Here is a 21,483-nt window from a genome sequence, read left to right as displayed (position 1 = left end):
CTCTACCCTATCACATTCCATTTATGTCCAGGTTTGGAGACTGGAGAGCTGATCTGACCTATACTGGTTTTGGGTGCATGTGCAATATGCCTGTGCATAATTGGATACACATATGATTAAAATCAAATACATCATAGGCAGGGACATCCATGCTAGAGAAGAGGGCGTACAACTTAAAAGCCCCTCAACCTACCCTTACTATGCCCTTAGCAGCTAAACCCTTCCTCCTCCTGAACCCTGTAAGTTGAACTCCCAACAACCATTGGGACTCTTGAGGACCTCCATTCATGTGGCCTGCTGTCCATCTTGATAGCATATTCTTCTGGCCTGTGCTATTGCACTGCTTAGATGAAGTTTCCTCGCTACTTTGCGATCTAGACAAGCTTTCAGTTCTTTGAATAAGAAAGCTACCAAGAGCCTGGAGACACTGGTCCAGACACTGACCATCACTAACAACATGATGGGAATGCTTGTTCTTACACTGCTCCCCAGAGGTCTCTGCCTCCAGCCGGTAGGGTTTCTGAGGGGGTGCTGAGGGCCATGAACCATCACTGGCTTCTGCACTGGCGGCTTTCTAACTGACTGGAAGGTGACGGCAACTACATTTGGTGAGGCCTACTTGAGGAAGTCCTCTTGGGGCCTAGATTTTAAATCTCCCAACCCTGTTTCTATCAGCATGCTCTTCCACCATGAAGGGCTGCCTTACCACAGGCCTAGGAAGAGCACAGCCAGGTGACCCTGGCCTGATAACATCTTAAATCTTGAGCTAAAATAAACATTTCCACCGTTCAACTCTTCCTTTCAGGTATTTCATCACAGCGATAGAAAGGTAGCTTCTGATGACTTAACTGCTCCCCGATGTCTGGGTCTCAGCTTGTCGGGTCTCTTTCTTGTTATTAATACAAACACTACAGACTAACAGAGCCAAGAAAGGAGAGTTATGTAGCTTACTTGAGGCTGAAAGCCCACACAATGTTCCTGGCTCTGTTGATTGACAGCTGCCTTGTTGACAACGTCCCAAGGTGGTGCAGGTTAACTCTACGTTGAGATAGAAACAATCTTGTGTATTGTGTATGTTTCCTCTAATCTCTCTCTCTCTTTCCAAAGAGAGATACAATTGGGAAGACCCTTCCTGTGACCTTATTCAATTTTAATTAACCCCTATAAGCCCACTCCATACAATCCAAGGTTGGGTTCAGTCTCTAGCCTTTGAATACCTCACAGTGGAGGTCAAATTTCAACAAGAGTCTGAGGGGTAAACATTCAAACTAGAGCCAGAAGTGTCAGAGGCTAGAGCAGAGGGAGTTCCTTTGTAGGCCAGCCTTTAATGGGTCTCTTGATAAAGGTCATTTGGACATGCCCAGTTTTTGTTCATCAGCAAGGGTCCTAAGGCAGAGGACACTGAGTACCTCCGGAGGTGCAGGGCATCGCTCACTCTGTGATGCTTGTGCTCTTCTCCCTACCTCCATGCTGAGTCTACTATGGCTGGCTTGCTTCCCTCAAGATGATGGTTTAAAAAAGCTCAAGTAAACAGCCTTTCATAATACCCACGTAGGAGTGTTTATAGGTGCGTGTGGGTGTCTGTACATGTGACTGTGTGTGAGTAAGCTTCTTTCTTTCTTTTTTTTTCGCTTTCAGAGTAAATATCCTTTGTGAAATGAGTCAGAAATATACAGCTAATAAACTTTCAGGGCAAAATTTTGTAGATGACATTTTGGTCCAAGGTACAAAAGTTGACATTAAAGGATAAAGATAACACATTTCACGTGACAGAGCAAAAGGCTGTCTGGTTTATTCTGCTTTTTTCTCTCGGCTCTAGTTTTCTCTGTGACACCAACAGGGAAAGATGACATTCCAAGAAACACCTGACAAGGCTCTTCCATTTCTCTCTCCTGCCCCTGTTTTGTCATAGCCATGACTCAGAATACAACATTTCTTATAAAATGTCCCACAGCAGCCAGCCTGACATGGCAAGGCTAGACATCTGTGTACTGCAAGAAGAGAAAGGGCAGAACAACTAGAGATATCCCTTTCTATGACACAGACTGTAAAGGAGATTTAAAGTAAGATTCGCCATAGTTTGACAAAGCTCTTCAGAATTTGAGAATTCATAGCTGGTACCATAAAGAAGGAACCACATATACAATCAAGCCAAGGTAGTTTCCACAAAGCTCTGACTCTTCTGTCCCAATTATAAGGTCTCCAGCCAGCTTCTGTCCCAGGAGAGGAAAACAACATGTACTCTTCCTGGGGATTGGGCATAATGGCTCCTGACACCATTACTGACACTTTCTCTGTAGACCACACGGCAGGCTACTGAGATGGTTTCCTGTTTGCAGAAGTGGAAAGCTGGCTGGCAAGAAGCCAGTTAGCTAGCTGGCTCCATTTATAGTGCTCACCACTGGGAGACTATGAGCTGAAGCCCAGATTCTCCTCTTAGCAGGGACGCACACTCAGCTTTAAAGCCGCATGCAGTCCAGATGCCTAATCCTGCTAGCCTCAACTCTTCCTGTTGGAAATCATCTGGCAGTGTGCACTTTAAACCCAGCTGGGATGCTGCCTCCTTGTTCTGGCCGACCACTGCCTCTCTATTCCCAGGGCCTGTTTTCCTGAGAACACCCAAGTATCAGGGTATGTGATGCTTTACAAGTTTGCGTTCTGACACTTGGTGCGTTCGGTTCTTGTATAGTGCTCAGCTTATTGTTGCCAAGTGACACATTTGTGCTCACAGACACTGCGAACTACAGCTATTTCCAAGGCAAGTTCTAACCCAAAGGATTCCACTGGACCATGAGGCATCAGAACTAATGTGTTGGGGCCATTGAAAACGGCACTCTGCCTTCTGAAGGAGCTTTTGTCTTCCAGCCTGGGTCTAGAGCAAAAAAAAAAAAAAAAACATAGGCCTTATTTGCATCTGGAAAGGAAACTATGTTGCAACAAGCCTCCAAAATTGGAGCAGTTTGTTGCTGCAACATAATCTGGCGACGAAAACCGCTGTGGGACAGTCTCAGTGTTAAATTTGGGAGATCACCAAAAGGTCATGCCATGAAAGCATCCTGGCCTCTGAGGTCTAAGGACCTCAGATTTAAGGACCTCAGCTCATGGACAGGATTATCCCTGTCTCTTACCCACCCCACCCCCAAAGGTCCTGCAGATACACATGCAAACTCCATCCCTCAAACCTCACCATCTGTCCCCTCACACTATGTCATGGGAGGGAATAAAATCCCCTCAGAGCTTCACTTCCTTGCTGCCTGGCTTCCTCGTAAACTTCTTTCCCTTTCCCCTCTTTATCACAAACATTTCCCCTCTCCTCAGGTTGCATGGGGCTGTTTAGGATCCGCTGGACACTTGTTCGGGGTTTACATCCAGCTTTTGAGAGGTTAAGTACTTCCACAACTTGGAAGCTCCTGTTTAAAAAGAGGAACGAGCTGGTTTGGAGTCTTACGTTTAATCCAGCAGAGGTAGGGAGACCTCTGTGAGACCAGTCTGGTCAAGTTCCAGGTCAGCCAAAGCTACAAACTGAGACTCCATCTCAAAAACAAAGGCCACCCATGTAGGAATACACGGCTATAAACACGAAAATGAAGAACAGGGTCTTGAAAGGACCCATGTCAGTGAAGGGGGAAGCAGGAGCCCACGCTCTGGTCAGGTCCTTTGCTGAGGGAGGCAAGAATTGTAGGTGGGATGTCATTCTCAAGGGATGAGAGACCTGTGCTGAGGATAAAGGAAGTAACTGGTGGCTCCTTCCAACTGATGGCAAGTATTACAAAACCAACCCCTTGCTCTTCGGGCTCTGGGAAATGGCTTATTGCAAGAGAGGTCCTTTCCCCATGTGACGTAAATAAAAGCCCAGATCTGCCTCTCAATTCTGCTCCTCACCAAGTCCATCACCACCAATGTAACAAAACACTCACTGCCCAAGCCATGCTAAGTTGTTCTCTCCCCAGCTTAGAGCTGGGGCTCGCCCTCTTTAAGAAGAGGCTAGTCCTTGGTACAGCTCTAAAATTATACTCCAACAATTTGTTCAGAGCCTGGAGACCCATGGGAACTATTCTGACGATGTCACCCTCCCATAAATGTGGTAGTTCTCAGCCAATCCCCTGCAATTACCCTTCCTAATAACACCTGGCCTTAGGATCCTAGTCCAGGTTTGGCTGTTGTTTGGCGGCAGCAAAGCAGACTTCTTGCCGGTGTTTAAATACACATGACTAAGGTTGAAGTAGAATTTGGGGTAACTCGTTTAAATGGTTTTTTATCCACGAGAGAAAATAGAACCGTGGGTGTGTTTGCATTATCTAGACTTGGGTACCCAGACTTGGGCATTGACAGTGTAGGCACAATTTTGTTATCCACAGTGCTCATCCTAGGGTATCATGACATTATTTAAAATTTGCAAAAAGCAAACAAACAAAAACCCTCAAAATGTTTTGGGTTGGCTTGTGATTTTGTGTTGGGCCACATCATAGCTATCCTTGGCTGTGTGCTGCCCAGGGGTGTGGAACTGGACACTCTTGGCAAAGCAGTCTTAAATGGTTAGCCCTCTCCGTCCAGTCTGCAGCTGGGCTTCTACAGTGGCTTCTACAGGGAGCAAAGTGGCATGGGCCTCACTTCAGTCTGGAGGGAATAGCAGATAGTAATCTGGATCATGAGATCTTTACTTACATTGAACCGTGGTGTTATTGCCACGAGGTCCAGGCCTGGAGGAGAGTTTCACAAGTCCAAACAGGGTCCCTGTGTTCCCCTCATTGTGGACCAGGTATGCTGGAGGCTGGAAAGCAAGGGGGAGCCTCAGGTGCCTGAGGGGTGGGGTGCGGAGCTACACGAGGAGGGGGCATGGATTTGACAATAGCAAGAGGACCTGAGGTCTACTAAGCAGTCTAAGGTGTGTGGGATGTGAGGGGCCAGAGAGGGATGTGAGGTCCCTCAGGTGGGCCTGGGGGTGATCTGTCAGGTGGGTCTGGGCTTTGGGGTAATAAGGGGAGTAAGGTCGGTCAGGTGGACTGGGACTTGGGGCCACGAGGTGGGTCAGGTGGGCGGGGGCAGTGGACATGGGAGCAAGAGGTGGGTCAGGTGGGCTGGAGCGTGGGTGTAATAAGGGAACTGAGGTGAGTCAGGGTGGGCTGGGGACAAAGGAGCAAGAGGCAGGTCAGGTGGGCCTGGGCGTGGAGGCATGTTCCCTTATTGGGGGGCGTTACAGCGTGGGGGCGTGTCAGGTGGGTCGGGACCTTTGGGCGTTTGGAGCCGAAGCGTGGGGGCGTGTCTGTCAGGTCTGATGCAGTTGGGAGCTGATCCCTTTGGAAAGCCAAGGCGTCGAGAGGCCAAAGCAACCGGGTCAAGTCAGTTTGGTGCCAGGAACTGAGGCGTCGGTACCTGGAGCGTGGGGACTTCGGGGGCTAGGGCGCTGGGGGCGCAGCGTGGGGGGCGTGCCCGCCGGAACTGCAGCCCGGGGACTTTCTGGGCTGGGGCATGGAGGCGTGTCCGCGCAGGGCTGTGGGCGTGGCTTAGGGGTTACCGGGTGGTGCGCAGCAGGCTGGCGGAAGCCTGTGCTCCAGAGTCGGTGGCTGGCGGTCGGACTGTAGAGCCGGTGTGCGCAAAGGCCGCTGGGAAGCTGCGGAGCCTAGGGCAGCGCGATGGCGCCGACGGAGGCTCGCGGCGCGCTCCCGGGCTGGGCCTCGGTGCTGGTCTGGGGACTGGCGCTGTGCTGCCTGTGCGGAGCGGGCCCGCTGTGGAGGTGAGCGCCGGCAGGGCTGGAGGCTGGTTTCTAGACGAAGGATGCCTCTCTTTCTCTGTTAAAGTTTTCCGTCCCCTGGGGTTCCCGCGTTGTCACACGCTCCTTAGTTCTCTCTGGGACACACGGGCTATCTCTGGTAATCTCTACTCCAGTCCTTCTACAGTAGTCCCTGAACACATTATGACTTCTTTCCCTCGTCTGTGTCGATTAGTAGGTTTTGGTGCTTACACCACTGGAGAGGAAATAGTGGGGCATAACTCTCCAGAAGTATTTTGTTCCCAGAGAGTAACTGAAAACCAGTGGCATTTGCTTGCTTTCATATTTATTTACAGTCACTGAGGCGTGGAGCGTGCGTGTGCGTTGGCCGTGGGGGTAGTGGTGCAAAAGCCATTCCCTGTCCAGAAGTGTGATCTTGGAGTCCTTCTGCACAGACTTGCCCCCATACAGCATAGTTGGTACCAGGAGAGAGCACCGGACACAGAAAGTACTTGGAGCAGTGAGTGTTAGCTAAGGCTGTAGTGCACAGTTCTCCTATAACCAGCTTAATGTTTGCAGCTGACATAATGGTTAGGCATGGGATGGTTTTAAGCCCTAAGGCCAGGTGAATCCCGTGCTTTGGGTGGGTCTTAAGCTTCTCTTGTGACTCTTTCCTTGAATATTGGAGGAGGTGAGGCTTTCGATCTCTTATTAAACTGTTGTACCTTCCTTTTGTCTGAATTACAGATAGAGATAGTTTGGTTGAGTTTTATCGTGAGCCTAGTTGCTGTCTTGGCCTTTCTAGGAACGGCTTAAACTCCCAGGCTCAGTGTGAACCTTTGCAAGTAAGTTTTCGCACTGGAGACAGCTAAAGCTTTAACTTTGTTCAGCCCAGTTCTCACGGTGTGCTTCACCTCTTATGTAGAGAAGGCTTTCCTCGTCTTACTTTATAGCAGTTGTCAGGTCTAACCAGGATCCCAGGAAAATTCATAATTCTGTACGATGACATACCACCAGTGACCTGATGAGTCCCAGTTGGTCCCATATCTAAAAGCTCCCACTGTTGCTTTCTGCCTCCACCCCATGCACCAGAGGGAACAACCACACTACAGCTCCACAGTCCTCTGTGAAGCCTCCGGATCGGGAGAGCTTCACTTCACAGACTTGTGATAGAAGCAGTCCAGTGTGCATGCATGCGACAAGGCATGGAGCACATACCATAGACAGCATGTAAGAAGGCTGCTTACCCAAGCCAGGCTATGGATGGCACACATGGTCAGGGATCATACCCGGGCTAGGCTAGATAACACCATATCTACAGTGGTCTCCGAAGCATCGCCCTGTGAGGTAAACACCGACTAGGAAATTGATAATACTGTCGTGCTATTTTGAGTCATGTTTTGTGTTGGTATATGAATTAAAAGGAAATGGTGAATTTTTGAAGCCCTAGGAGTTCGCAAAGACAGCTGAGGGATTATGAGTCTGTATTCATATCTGAGCATCAAGAAGAAGGCACTTACTGTTCAGATACTTTCCATCAGTTGTCCTTCCTGGTTATACCCTTGGCCCTGTCTTCTTCATTGCATTTATAGTCTCCCTCACTTACGAATATGCACCATGGTATGCATATTGTTCTTAGAGTGTTTGTTGCTGTCCTCTGTGGTGTGTCTGTCAGGAGGTGGGGACTTCCTGTCTGGCAGTATGCCTAGTCCCATAGACTCTCCATGTTGAACGAATGGTTGGTTGATTGCATGGGTGGATTTTGTCACTTTAAAACAGTCTTGAAAAATACATTTATCTTTTAACAGGGGCAACCATGAGTGGAAAAAACTAATTTTGACCCAGCACTGGCCCCCAACAGTATGCAAGGTAAGCTCTGCTTTGATTGGCTCGTTTGATCCAGTGAACCTGTCCGAATTGCTTTGTGTGTATTAGTGGCCACCTTTACACCAGGTATATTAAATCAGTGCAGTGGCTGTGATAGAACTGGACCTCCTGACAGGTGGCTTGCAGAGGAAGATCACATGTTAGATTCTGAGAGTTGATATAACAAAATCTCAAGTGGTATGGCTCAGAACATTGGAAGTACATCCTCTCCTGGTACTGGAGCTGGAAGCTTGAAGCCAAGGCTCCAGTAGGACCAATTCTTGGGAACATTTGTTTGATCCTTTTGTATAGCTCTTACTATAGAGGTGACAGCCTTAGGTATCCTAGCCATATAGATGTACCACATCAATGTCTGTCCTCTTCACATGGTGTCTAAGACACCATGACCAAGGCAACTTATAGCCTTTATTTGGAGCTCACAGTTTCAGAGGGTTAGAGTCCTCGGTCATCATGGAGGGGAGCATGGTGGCCTGTAGACACGGTGTAGGAGCAGGCGCTGAGATCATGTCCTGTGATACAAACAAGGCAGAGAGAAAGAGGGAGAGATTGGTGATGGCATGGGCTTTTGAAACCCTCAAAACCCACCTCTAGTGATATACCTCCTCCAATGAGTCAACACCTCCTAATTCTTCCCAAAGAGTTCACCAGTTAGAGAACCAGCTGGTGTTCAGATAGAGGAGCCAGTGTCATCTAAACTACCACAGGTAGTGTTGTTGTCTCAGGACAACACTAATTGGATTTAGGGTCCAGCCTGATCTAGTAGGGTCTCATCTTACTCTCATTAAAGATTACCCTATTTCCAAATGAGGTTATGTTCACCAAAAAGTTATTTTGGAGAGAGATGTATCTTTAGGGGACATGGTTCTGCTCTCATTAGGCCTGTACTTGTTTGTTTCCTCTGTGCTACTAAGTTTTAGTCAGATGCCTCTCATGAGCAGAATATGGTTGAAGGCCTTTGCCGGCTGCCAACACTGTTCTGTTTGGTACCCATGGTGCCCTTCCCCCTTGGTTGCTACTTCTCTCTGTGTCCATGTGGTCTGCCCGTGCTGAGCCCCTTGTGCTGGAGTGATGCCAGCTGGGGCCCTTGCTCTGCCTCTTCCTCATGGGCAGTTTATAAAGCTGATCCTGGAGTTGACTGTGTGAAATCTAAAGTGTTTTGTCATAGTACAGACTAGGCACTAGTCTTGTTGATGGTTTTTCTGAAAACCTGTTTGAGTTTAAAGTTTGAGATCTCTTAATTATGCAGGGTACAAACAAGCTTTGATGTTGTTTGATCATCTCTGTCAGGTCGAAAGCACCCCTGCTTCTTGTCTGTCCTTGAACATGGAGTAGTGTATGTGTGTGGGGGTGTCTTTTTCACTTCCCATCTTAATTTCCTGTTGAAAAATGAACAGTTTGACTCATCACCAAGTTATACTCTTGACCTGGAAGGTCATCGAGGCAGCCTCATTATATATAGCGCCCGCCGTGATGCTCTGGCTCTGGTGTCGGTGGAGGATATGAGGGCCTTAGGAAGCCAGGACCTGGCTCGTCTCAGCAGGAGGCCTGGAAACCTTGGCCACGGTTACAGGAGTGAGAAGAAAAGAAACTTTAGTGCTAGAGGAGCTTCCTTCAAGGAGGCACCAGGCTGGTCTGGCCTGTCTGAGGAGATTTGGGCTTGTTGTCCCTTGGCAATGTGAATATGCATGGGAGTGCCTTCCTGCCTTAAAGCTTTAGGAATTCAAAGAAAATCAGTCACTCAGTCACTATAAAGATGTCACCTTTAAGCAATTTATTTCAAACCATGCCCCCCCCCCCCGGGGGGGGGAACTTTTTTCCTCAGTGCCTTTCTCTAGCGGCAAGTCTCTTGTCTCCCCTCCCCCTCCGCCCCAACTTCTGATGAGATAGACATATGAATTATGCTGGGACACACTTACCATGAGCTCAAGAGGTACCATGAGTCCTCAGTGTTGGCTGAGTGAGGAAGAAAGCTACCTCTTGTCTGAGTTACCATCGTAAAAGCAGGTAGACTGGAGCTTAGCAGGAAGCAAAGACCTTTGGACGGGATCTGCTTTTCATGCACAGTGAACCAACAGGAAATGAGCTCTCTAAGGAAGGAATGGTGGTGTTGGCCGAGGTGTAGTATACGGTCTGTTACCCCAGTCTCTAGTTATTCTGTAGCATTGAGGTATTCTGTAGCAGGTCACTCTCCCCAGTGGCTCAGTCACCTGAACCGCACTCTCAGATGATCCATAGAAAGAGGCTGCATAGTGGGGAGGCACCTGCACAAGAGGGGCTTGATGTCTGTCTGTAGAAACTGGGTCCAGCTGTCACATGCAGGCATAAAAGTTATTAGGATATGGAGGAAGCGGGCCTGTTCAGCAAGTTCGCCTTCTAGCAAACACCACATACTATTCAGCAGCTGCAGATCAGTCCACTAGGCAGGCAGACACCAGGCACTAACTGAATCAGCAGCTACAGTTCAGTCCTTTCAGCAAGCAGACACCAGGCAGCTGTAGTTCAATCCTGAAGAAGGCCAGGCTCACCAACCAGCCTGAGGTGAAGCTGTAGAAACCTCAAGCTGCCACAGAAACCTCATGAGCAGTTCTTGGGAGAGTTTTCTCAGTGGCAGCGTTACCACAAGTTGAGCTGGACGATGCTGTGTAAGGTGAACGAATGCATGTGTCTTTAGTGAAGAATCTCGAGGCGGAGCAAACCAAGGCTCGGTGCTCATCTCCCACTGACTGTGGGGTCATATTTACATTCCTTCATCATGCGTCCTTTCACGTGTTTGCTATATCCAAACATCCTTTCACCTGTGTCTGCTTCAGGAAAACAGTCTTTCACATGTTTGCTTTAGCAAGACATCCTTGCACCTGTGTGCCCAGCAAACCATCATTTGACATAACTAACTTTCCAAAGAAACTAGAAGTTTCCACTTCATATCCCCCTGTTTGTTTAAGAATTGTCTTTTTCTCTGTCATTAGCAATCTGCACACAATGGAAATAATTGTAGGAGCCATCACATTTTCAATAAATGGCATATGTACAATAGAATCAAATGATCGATAAAACAACCGTAAATCTCTATCATGTATAAGACTTCAAAACAATTTTAAATTTCTATCTATACATAATGCAAACAAAACCTCAAATTTCTATCAATATACAATTAAACAAAACAACTTTAAATTTTTATTACTATACAATAATTCAAACAAAACAGTTATAAATTTTTATCAATCCTTCCTGATCATAACCAATAATAACCTTCTATCCTAGATAACAACTATAACACATCAAATGACCAAACCTGTCCACCCCAACTTAAGGGACTAGGGTAACAATCTTTGTAAAATCGCTTCCTTCTGAGTTGGGATGAAGAATTCCTATGTGGGCCCCAAGGGAGAAAACGGTTAAAGCTAGCTTTTCATTTGTTGCCCAATGTCTGTATGTCTATCACTAAGGCTAGCTCTTCTGCATTTGATTTGTATGCCTTTTTAGGAGAAATCAGTAACTGAGGCAGTCTGCGAGAGTGAGTCACCTGGGCTGTTTGCTCTGTGAAGACATCCATATCTCAGCTGATAAGAGGATTTCCCTGGTCAGACCTAATCTTTATAAGTTTTGTTGATAACCATATTTTCTCATTCCCTGTAGATACATAAGCATAACCATGTCCCCATCTTAAAACGATTGCAGGTTTCCATTCTAATGTCAACACATCCTTAGAGTATATTGGTTCGCCCAGTTCCTCATTTTTTTTTAAATAACCCACTGTCTCTCAGCTGCTGCTGTTCCTTTTTCACTAACATTAAGAAACTTGAGAGTTAACACAGTAGTCTGCCCCTGGGGGGTTTTCCTCTCCCTTTCTGTTTAATAAGCGTCTCTTAAGGTATGATTGGCTCTTTCATAACTACTTGTCCTGTGGGATTCTGTGGCATACCAGTAGCATGTTTTGTATTGTAATATATGAAGAATTGTTGCATCTTATTAGATATATATGCAGCAGCATGATCAGTTGTAATTTGTGCAGGTATCCCTGCACAAATATTTCCCATTATTTCCAATAAGTGTGTTATTACACAACCAGCCTTTTTAGAACTTAAAGCAGTTGACCATTGAAACCCTGAGCACATGTCAATGGTATGGTAGACATACGTTTGTTTTCCAAATTCTGCAAAATGGAAAACTGACATCTGTCAGATGTCATTTCTTTTGGTATTCCGTAGGGTTACTACCACCAGGTAGCGGAATTTGACTGTATAGAGAACATGTAGGACATTATTATTATTTCTTTGGCTTGTTGCCAAGTGATAGATTTTTTTTTTCTTTAAACCTCTTCCATTAATATGATGTTTCTCATGAAATTTTGAGGCTTCTAACACAGTCCCTATTAGTAATTTGTCAATTTTGTCATTTCCTTGAGCTAATGGGCCTGGCAAACCTGTATGAGACCGAATGTGAGTAATATATAGCGGATGGTTCTGCTTCGGATGACCTGTTGCAATTGTATAAATAACAGTTGATTCAGAGCTCTCAGGTACAAATCCAGCAGCCTCTATATGCAAAATGTATACAAGGAACCAGTAACTATGTTAAGAGGTCCAGAATTATCTAATGATACTATAAGGAGAGCATACAATTCTGACTTTTGAACTGATGTGTATAGACTTTTGACTACCTTGCTTATTTTATCTGACTTATAGCCTGCCATCCCAATCTTGTTTGTGTCAGTATAAAAAGTTGGCCATTCTCCCCGGAGGCTCAGTCACCTGAACTGCAATCTCTTTAGATAATCCATAGAAAGAGGCCGCATAGTGGGCAGGTGTCTACACAAGAGGGGCTTTATGTCTGTCTGTAGTAACTGGGTCCAACTGTCATATTTGCCTGGTTACTGGGTGTATATATGTATATACTTATGAATGTATGCATATATATATATATATATATGCTTGTGTCCTGAGTTCTGTTTCATCCAGTCTGGTAGCCCAGGTATATTTATTTATATTATCATTTATTGTGGGAAAATTTCATCTTAGCTAAAATCATTTGGAAGGCTCTGAGAGGTTTATCTTACTAAGATTTTCATGTCTGATTTTTTTCATTATTATTGATATATACTTCTATTTTACACTTCTTGGCTTCAAGTGTTCAGTACTTTCTACTTTCCTGATGTCTTTTGGTCTGGTACCAGAACAGACGAGTCACAGAGTATCAGGGTGTTCTTACACATTTGCCTCTGGTGAGCAGGTTATTCCTAGGTAAGTGTGCAAATCCATATCTGTGAATGCATGAGGAGAGCAAAACTAGCTGTGTGGTCCTCTGTCTGCTCGGTTGTCTGAGGACTGACCTGGACTGTGCAGCCCTGACGTTTCCTCATGAGCTCGATGCTGGAATAGACTGCAGTGCAACACTGGGTTCTCCTTCTGTTAGGGATGTACCTGTGTCTAGTTGATGATGTATGTTAAAAGAAAATGGAGCTGATAAATATCTCAACAACCAATCAGTGGAGCTGATAAATATCTCAACAACCAATCACCTTCCTTATCTTTTCTCCCTAGGAAGTTAACAGCTGCCGAGACTCTCTGGATTACTGGACAATACACGGACTATGGCAAGTATCTACTGCCGTAAAACCTAGTGAAGCAGTCAGGGAAAGCTGGCTTGAGTCTCTAGAACTGTTTTCCTTGTAGAAGTTTCTTCAGCTGACGAAGATTCCTATGCATATATTCATGTGCATATGAATATATATTTACTTTTATCTTATGTGTATGTTTTCCCTGCATGTATGTCTGTGCACCGTGTGTATATCAGGTACTTGCAGAGGCCAGAAGTGGACGTCATCCCTGGGATTGAGTTATAGGCAGTAGTGAGCCACCATGTGGGTGCTGGGAATTGAACACAGGTCCTCAGGAAGAGTAGCCAGTGCTCTTAACTACTGAGACTCTGTCCTGCCCCGCCCCTCCCTTATAATAGATCAATAGGTATCTTTGGTCCTTTTTTACTTTATTCTTGGGGCCTATCATAAATACGTGTTTAAAATGTTAGGTCAATAGATAGACAAACTGTTTTACACACTTTACAAGCAGCCAACTCCTCCCACCGTGTTTGTCTGCATTCTCTTTAATTCCTTATCGATGCATACACCCATGGTATCGAGGTATGCATGTTAGTTTGTCACTTTTAGAGTGGATATGGCCCGTACACCTCAAGGTCCTCGGGTAGGAGAGAGCTGAGACCGGGCTCCATCCCGAGCTGTTTCCTATGTTTCTTCTGCTAACACCCCAGCTTGTTTGTCTTGCTCCTGGACTTAGGTGACTTTACTGGTTCCTTTTTCAGAACAAAGTCAAACTATTTGCCCAGAACCATTGTTTGTTGATTGGCTGTGTGGAGTGAGGAGTTTCTGATCAGAATTTCTGTTTTATGTAGATTTCAATGAAAGTACTTTCTAGTGTCTTGTGGGTTTTTGTTTTTGTTTTTTTTTTTTTGGTTTTTTGAGACAGGGTTTCTCTGTGTAGCCCTGGCTATCCTGGAACTCAGTCTGTAGACCAGGCTGGCCTTGAACTCAGAAATCCGCCTGCCTCTGCCTCCTAAGTGCTGGGATTAAAGGCGTGCGCTGCCACTGCCCGGCAAAACAGCAAGACCCAGAAATCCTCTCACTACTTCTCCAGTAGCTGGAATAACAGGTACTCATGGGTTACCTGGCTTATTATATGTGTGCTATGTATGTGAATGCTGGTCTTCATGTGGCAAGTTTGTTTTTTTTTTTTTAAAGATTTATTGATTTTATATGAGTACACTGCAGCTATCTTCAGATACACCAGAAGAGGGCATCAGACCCCATTCCAGATGGTTTTGAGCCACCATGTGGTTGCTGGGAATTGAACTCAGAACCTCTGGAAGAGCAGTCAGTGCTCTTAACCACTAAGCCATCTCTTCAGCCCCTAGTGTCTTGTATAAAGCATCTTAACTAAGACTATTATTTCTTCTTTTTCTTAAAATTTGGATTTCAAGGCCTGACAGAGCAGAAGATTGTAACCAGTCCTGGCACTTTAACTTAGATGAGATTCAGGTATGGATCTTTTTGTTATCCTTTTATTGCAATAGAGTGTTGAACTAAACGAACACTTACTTCAAATGTGTACCTTCACAGGTATGTTTAAAAATACAGCATCAGGAACGTGTTCGCTAGGACTGAGCCCCTGGGTCTGTTTAGTCATTACTGTCTACAACAATCACATCAGCTCAGAAACAAAAAAGTCAACCCCTTTCCTCTTTGTCCTCCACCTGAGTAAGCTGATAGAAGCAAGCTCAGGTGAGAGCAGGGGCTGTCCTGGCTGCATACACACCAAGGCTTACCTGCCAGCCCTAGCTAGCTAGTCCTTGGCTCTGGGGCTTCTGGGTCAGTGAGTGGAAGTGGGCACCTATCTGTGTGGCTTAAGGTGGAACATTTCCGGACAAGTGTGGCTTGGAGAGTAGGTACATGGTACCCAAGGCTGGTCAGTTCTGGCCATAGGAGGCATGAGATTCTAAGTAGGCTCTCTGAGCAAGGAAGAAATGACGGACCTCTTCATTACCAAAGTTCCTGGGTCAGGAATAAGTTGTGAGCATCCGAGAGATTTAACAGAAGCGCTCCGGGAGTCATGTGGCGTATTGAAACTACTCCTGCACGCACGCTCACCTTTCCTTAAGGGACACCAGTAATCTGAGTTTGGTCCTATGTCAGGGTGACTGGGGTGACATAGAGCACATGGCTGGCCTGACAGGTGAACGTTACAGAGCGGAACATTCTGTGGTTGGGTGACAGGTGTGACTGTCCTTCCCTGAGTGTGTGGATGTGCATACACTGGAGTGCTTGTGAAGTATCACTGAGGTGGTTACTGTGCTGTCAGTCTTTCCTGTCCTTCAGGGTGCGCCATGTAAGTTTGCCATGTCATATACAAACTCTGCACAGACAATTTCAGGCTGCTCTTGTTTCTCAGGAGTCCAGGCCAGGTCTCCAAGAAACAGATGCTGAGGCAGAAGCAGATAGTGAGAGTAAACCCAATGGTACAAGACTGTCACTTAGTAAAAATACATTTGTTTCTTAAAGTCAGAATTATTCAATGTCTATAGAGATTGTAAAACGTTGCAGTGCCCACTGTATCACAAGTCATCAAATGGAGGAATTAGGCAAAGTTTTCAATCCTCAGTGTTGGAGCCGTGGACAAAGCACATCGGCCACGATGCTGCTGCTGCACAACGCTGAACTCAGCATTTAAAGGCTGATGGGAGAAGGATCAGTGAGGAGGCCAGGAGAAGTGGGGTTTCCATGGTTTCTGTGGGTTAGATAGCCCGGAAGGGAGGTCAGAATGACAGGCCTGAGCTGCCTTTTGCTGAGGGCCCCTGGGTCTGTAGTAGCCATGCCCTACTGTCCCTCAGAAAGCCCTGGCTGGCTTCTGTAGCATTGATGTTCAGTGACATGTCTCCCCAGCAGGAACATGCCCTAGCTTGGCTGTCAGTTATATCACCTTCTGTCTGACTGGGGCTGAAGCCAGGCTGAGGGAAGTGAAGGTGAGGAGGCACAGGGAACTGACAGGTGGGGCGGACACAGGGGAGAGGAGGAGGCAGCTCTGTGCTGATGTGGGACGGGGAGGCTGACTGACAGGATTTGGTCCGTGGGATGAGGGGAAAGCCAGGGTATCCTCTGTGTACACCTTTGTCTGCATTCCTTTTCACTGGAGTTCTTTGTCTCTGCTTATGTGGACATTGAAAACTGAGCTGGAGTCCATGAACCCCTGTTCCTGCCTGCCAGATTAGGAGGGTGCAGGCTGCCTTGCTCAAAAAGCTCTTCTGGAAATCAGGGTCTGGCATTTGTTTGGTTTTTTTAAGATAGGTATTTATTTCAGAGCTGTTTTATATAAACAGAAAACCTGAAGTACAAACTGAGTATTCCTCACTGTTAGCATCCATCCACGTGCTGTATTGTTACAAGTGAGCCAGTACTGATACCGTGCTGTTGACTGAAGTACACAGCCTGCATTAGGAGCATATCTTGTGCTTGTGTATGGGTCTTGACAAGTCAGGAGGGTACGGATCCTGTGGAGAGGCCTCTCTCTGCCCTGAAGTCCATGTTCACCTCCCGACCTCCTCTTGTCAGCCCTGAGATCCACGGCAAACCATGGCTGTCACTGTGTCATGATTCGCCGTTTCCAGAACATCTTGTGGTTGGAGCCGTGCAGAGCATAGCTTTCTCAGACTGCGGCTGTCACTAACGGCAAAGCTCCTCACTCGGCTGTGGTTTCAGAGCCCATCTCTTCCTCAGTTCATCGTTCTCTCATGAGGGCTTGTGTTTTCAGGACTTTAACATGCCTCATGAAGGATAGCACAAAATTATTTTGCTCACTTAAGTTGTCAGAGATTAAATGCTTTTTGTTTACTATACTGGTTTGTTTAAATTTGCTTAGAAATTTTGAGTTGTCAGGCCTCAGGTAAACATTCTGTTTAAATTATGCATAGGACCTTTTGCGAGACATGAAGATCTACTGGCCCGATGTGATTCACCCGTCTTCTAACCGCAGCCGATTCTGGTAAGTCTGAGTTTCTGTCGGCCATATGGATTTTAAACAGAGGTTTGAGAGCTTCTAAGTGTTTTGGGTGGCAGCATGCGGGAGGCACAAAGAATAGACGCAGTGAGGCCCTGTCTCTCGAGGCTGAGCCCTGCCTATTGTCAAATGACTGCTCTGTCACTTTAGACACCTCTCTCTCCCCAGTGGGTTAAAAATGAAGTCAGGTACGATTTATATTGTGAATTTGTTTTCTAATCTATTGTTATTTTATTTATTACTTCATTGAAAGATTCCGATTTCCTGAAATTTAACTAATGCTTGTATATTTAAAAATCAGTCTGAATCAGACTTAACACAGAGAGGGAGCATGCCTTTAAATAGTGATGTTGTGGAGACCTGGGTCAGAGGAAAGGTGAGATTCTCACACGGACGGTCTTCTTCCAGGTCAGCAGGAACTGAGCCCAGAATTAACTCAGTTGTTTGAAAAGCATTGTTTTTTAAAAGAAGATAAAATTGACTCAACTGAAGGCATTTTTTTTGACATCTTCCAATATGAAATACTATTATAGCTAATAATATTTTCCAGATATCTTAATTAAACCTAGAAACATTTCTGATTTCTAGGATTTTTAGGGAATAAAACACTTAGGTTTTGTAAAATGCTATAAAGCAGTGGACTGTAAGGGGTGCCCCATCCTGGATCACAGTGTGGAGTGTGATTCTTTCTATTTAGGGTCTGTGGACTGTAATGAGAAGATTGCAATCAGCCCTAGCTAAACAGAATGCTCAGTGAAGGATTGGGTGCCGAGTAGCTTCCTGGGCTGAGTCTAGGTCATCTTCTGTTGTTGTAATTATTTAAAATTGGCTACTTGTTAATCTGACTATCTAAGCTGCAGCAGCTCTGCCTAACCCAGCTGCCATGTTTCTCGGCCTGAGGCCACGTGTGCGCTGCAGCTAGATCTGGCCCACCAGAAACACCAGCCCTGCCACCCACTAGACACCAGTGTGAGAGATGGCTCTGCCAATCTTCCACACTGTCTCCGCAAGGCAGGGCATTGCCCAGACCATTTCGCCATCCATGAAGGCCCAGTAAGAGATTGAGACTCTAATTCTTATAATCAAAGGCTTATATATTTGGTAATGATCAGTAACAAGATACCCACACAATCAGAACACAATACCCAACCTAGATATACCAACTACCTTTGACTGCTACAGACATGTGAACATCCACCTCCATCTCCTCTCGGTCTCTCTCCTAGCTCCTCCTCTTCTTTTTCCTCTTCTCCTTACTCCTTACTCCTCCTCTTCCTCTCCTAACTCCTCCCACCTTAGCTCCTCCTACAATCCCCCACACTGACTGCTTTCCCACTGAGCTCAGTTCCCAGTGTTATTTTTAGTTCTGAGGAGGCTGCTAGTTGCTTAGGCTAGCTCACTTTGTAGCCCCAGCAAGTCCTGAACTTGTCTTTCATAGCCTTACATTCTAGGAAGTATTTCAGCTTAATGTCTGTAATGAATTGAGGTGAGGGAAAATGAAAAGTCCTTTATATAGTACTTCTCAGTGTACTTGAAGTGATGAATTGTGGGGTGTGTCAGCTTTCTGTAAGTGAGACAAATATCCCAGAAACGTCAGATGGAAAGAGAAAGAAGATTTGTTGGGCCTGTGGTTGTCAGAGGTTTAAGTCTCTGATTGATTCTGTTGCCTTTGGGCCTTTGCAGCACAGTACATCATTGTGAGCTCGTACAGAGGCGGCAGCTCGCCTCATGAAAATGCAAACAAATATAGGAAGAGGGATGTCATAGTGTCTTCTTAGGCACATCCTCCAGTGGCCTGAATTCTTCTCAGAGGCCACATCTCTATAATTTTACATCACTAGCTAGGGACCAAGCCTTTGATGTGTGGGTCAGAACACTCGAGAATTACTGTAGCAGTAATTATGTAAAATAGGATTCCATTTGTACACCATGCCCAAGGCAGTGAGACCTTAGTCAAATGGCTTGAAATAAATCAGTAAAGATAAGACAGTCCCTTCTGTACACAGAGCCCTATACAATTAACCAAACAGTATGGGCAAAATATGAATTTATTTTTGTGTTTTATTAGTGGCAAACTGATTTGCCTTCCCTTTTAAGTTGGATGTTAAAATGACAGACTTTTCATACATAACTTGTATGTTAGTGTTTGTACTTGGGGAACCCTGGTGCTGTGTTCCCCCTGAGCCTCTTTGGCTACCTTGGCATTCTTGAGGGCTTCATTACAGTCCAGTGATCATGGTGAAGGGGAGCTCTTAGACAACATTTAAAACTCCACTTATAAATATAGTGTCTTTTTAAAAACTCTTTATTTACTTATGTGTGGGGTTATTTTGCCTGCATGCATTTATGTGTACCATAGTACCCAAGGAGGTCAGAAGAGAAGAATGTCAGATCCATTGGAAATGGAGTTACGGATAATGAAAGCTGCCATGTGATGTGGGAAACTGAACCTGGGTTCTACAAGAGGAGCATGCACTCTCTCACTGTTGAGCTATTGTTCCAGCCCATAGGATGTCTTTAAAAAGCAAAAGTGTATGTGTGTGTCTAGTCATGGTAGGTTGGTCTTTGTGTGTTGGAGCCAATGGAGGGCAGAGTTCTCTCATTCATAAACTAACAGCACTGTTTACCTTTGCAGAATTCTGTAAAACAGTAAAGAATGCAAAATATTTATAAAACTTTATCCTAGGGGTCAACGCAGGAAGACAGACTTAGTCTGAGTTACACAGCAAGACCCTGTCTCAAAAACCAAAGCAACCTAACCAGCCAACACACAACAACAAAGCCCCTAATTATCATTGGATGCAAGGAATTGTCATTACATATTTTTTGATATACAATAACTACTAATCATTCGCAGGCATGGTTTCCCCAGGTCTCTTTGTTTACTGCAGGCTTCAGAAGAACACCTATGTGAGTGCTGTTAATTATTAGATTATTGGAGGGAGGCTGACAGGGAATGGGCTCAGGTGGTCATGGTGACAAGCCACCTTGCCTCCTCTTTGTCCTTATGTTGAACCAGGCCTGGATTGTGCCACTCTCTGGAATCCCCTGGCTTATGCACCGGTGTAATATGTCAGGTGTCTCAACAGTGACATTTTCTTCTTTCTCAGTTTGTTATTATTTGAGTACACAGTGATTGTAGAGATGCCCTGGAAGTGTTTGTAATGAAAAGCATGAGGCGATTGAGCGGTGCTCTTTGGAGGTTGTTGCACGTTGCTGGGCCTTGGCCTTAGCACGGGGTACCTGTCCTTCCTGTCTTGTGAAGGCTGCGTGTGACAGCTCTGTCCCAGAGGACTTACCTGAGCATTGTTACTGTGCATCTCACAGGAAACATGAATGGGATAAACACGGCACCTGTGCTGCCCAGGTGGACGCCCTCAATTCCGAGAAGAAGTACTTTGGGAAGAGCCTGGATCTGTACAAGCAGATTGACCTCAACAGGTGGGCACACACCTCACTCCAGGCCACTGGGAATGGTGTAGAGCACCCCTGCTAACAGCCTCAGATGTAGGGTCCCTGGAGGTGGTGTGGTGGCCTCATTGCTGGAAAGGAGTAGAGCCCCTGACCACTCTGACCACTCTGGATTATGACCACAGAGTGCAGGCTCAGGCTGCCTCGTGTCACTGTCTGGTCATCAGTGAAGCAGCCCCAGGGAAGGGAAGACTGACTGGCATGCCATAACCTCTGAAAAAGTGGCTGCCTTAAGATGATTTCCCTAGAGACGCTGAGCATCAGTAGATCTGTGTCTGGTTGTACTTCTCCTAGAACAAAGGGAGGTAGAGGACAAGGGTCCTTTAAGCCCTAGAAATGAGCCAAACCCATGTAGACATTTACTACCTGCCTTGACCTCAGTATCCGGACAAGGGGAATATATTGTCACGACACTGAAGTAGTGTGTGAGGAAAAACACCCTGCAGTGACGGTGGGCTGGCCTGACCCTTTCCACCTAGACATGTCTGCTGAGCCAAGTGTAATAAGTTCTTCTTATTCATTTATTTCTTGAATTTATTATTTATTTATTATTAATTATATGTGCATGCATATGTGCGTATGTGTGTACATGCATGTACCACAGTACATGTATGGAGGTTAGAGGACAACTTTGTGGAGATGGTTCTCTTCTTCGATCTTTACACGGGTTCTAGGTATTGAACCCAGTTTGCTAGGTTTCTGTGGGAAGTGCTTTTACCTGCTGAGTCATCTTGCTGGCTCCTGAGTTGTCTTACTGTGACTGAATGTTATAAAGCCAGTGAACTGTGAGAGAATGGTGAGGGTGTCACAGGGAGCCCAGGCTAGCCTAGTCTAAAATGTAGACAGTCTGTC

General features: G+C 45.8%; 1 protein-coding gene across 1 annotated transcript in view; it reads left to right on the top strand.

Annotated features, from left to right (window-relative positions):
• The first annotated feature begins 5,495 nt into the window (after positions 1–5,495).
• Rnaset2 (ribonuclease T2) overlaps positions 5,496–21,483 on the top strand; it is a 22,050-nt gene continuing 6,062 nt past the window's right edge. Inside the window, exons 1-6 of the mRNA XM_028782625.1 lie at positions 5,496–5,734; positions 7,519–7,579; positions 13,138–13,190; positions 14,591–14,648; positions 17,075–17,145; positions 20,488–20,601. Coding sequence (XP_028638458.1) covers positions 5,634–5,734; positions 7,519–7,579; positions 13,138–13,190; positions 14,591–14,648; positions 17,075–17,145; positions 20,488–20,601 — 458 coding nt within the window. The 5' untranslated portion in view covers positions 5,496–5,633. The remainder of the gene's footprint in view (positions 5,735–7,518; positions 7,580–13,137; positions 13,191–14,590; positions 14,649–17,074; positions 17,146–20,487; positions 20,602–21,483) is intronic.

Source organism: Grammomys surdaster, unplaced genomic scaffold (assembly GCF_004785775.1).
Source record: "Grammomys surdaster isolate TR1022 unplaced genomic scaffold, NIH_TR_1.0 810, whole genome shotgun sequence".
Classification (NCBI taxonomy): Eukaryota; Metazoa; Chordata; class Mammalia; order Rodentia; family Muridae; genus Grammomys; species Grammomys surdaster.
This window is presented reverse-complemented; position numbering and strand designations above follow the sequence as displayed.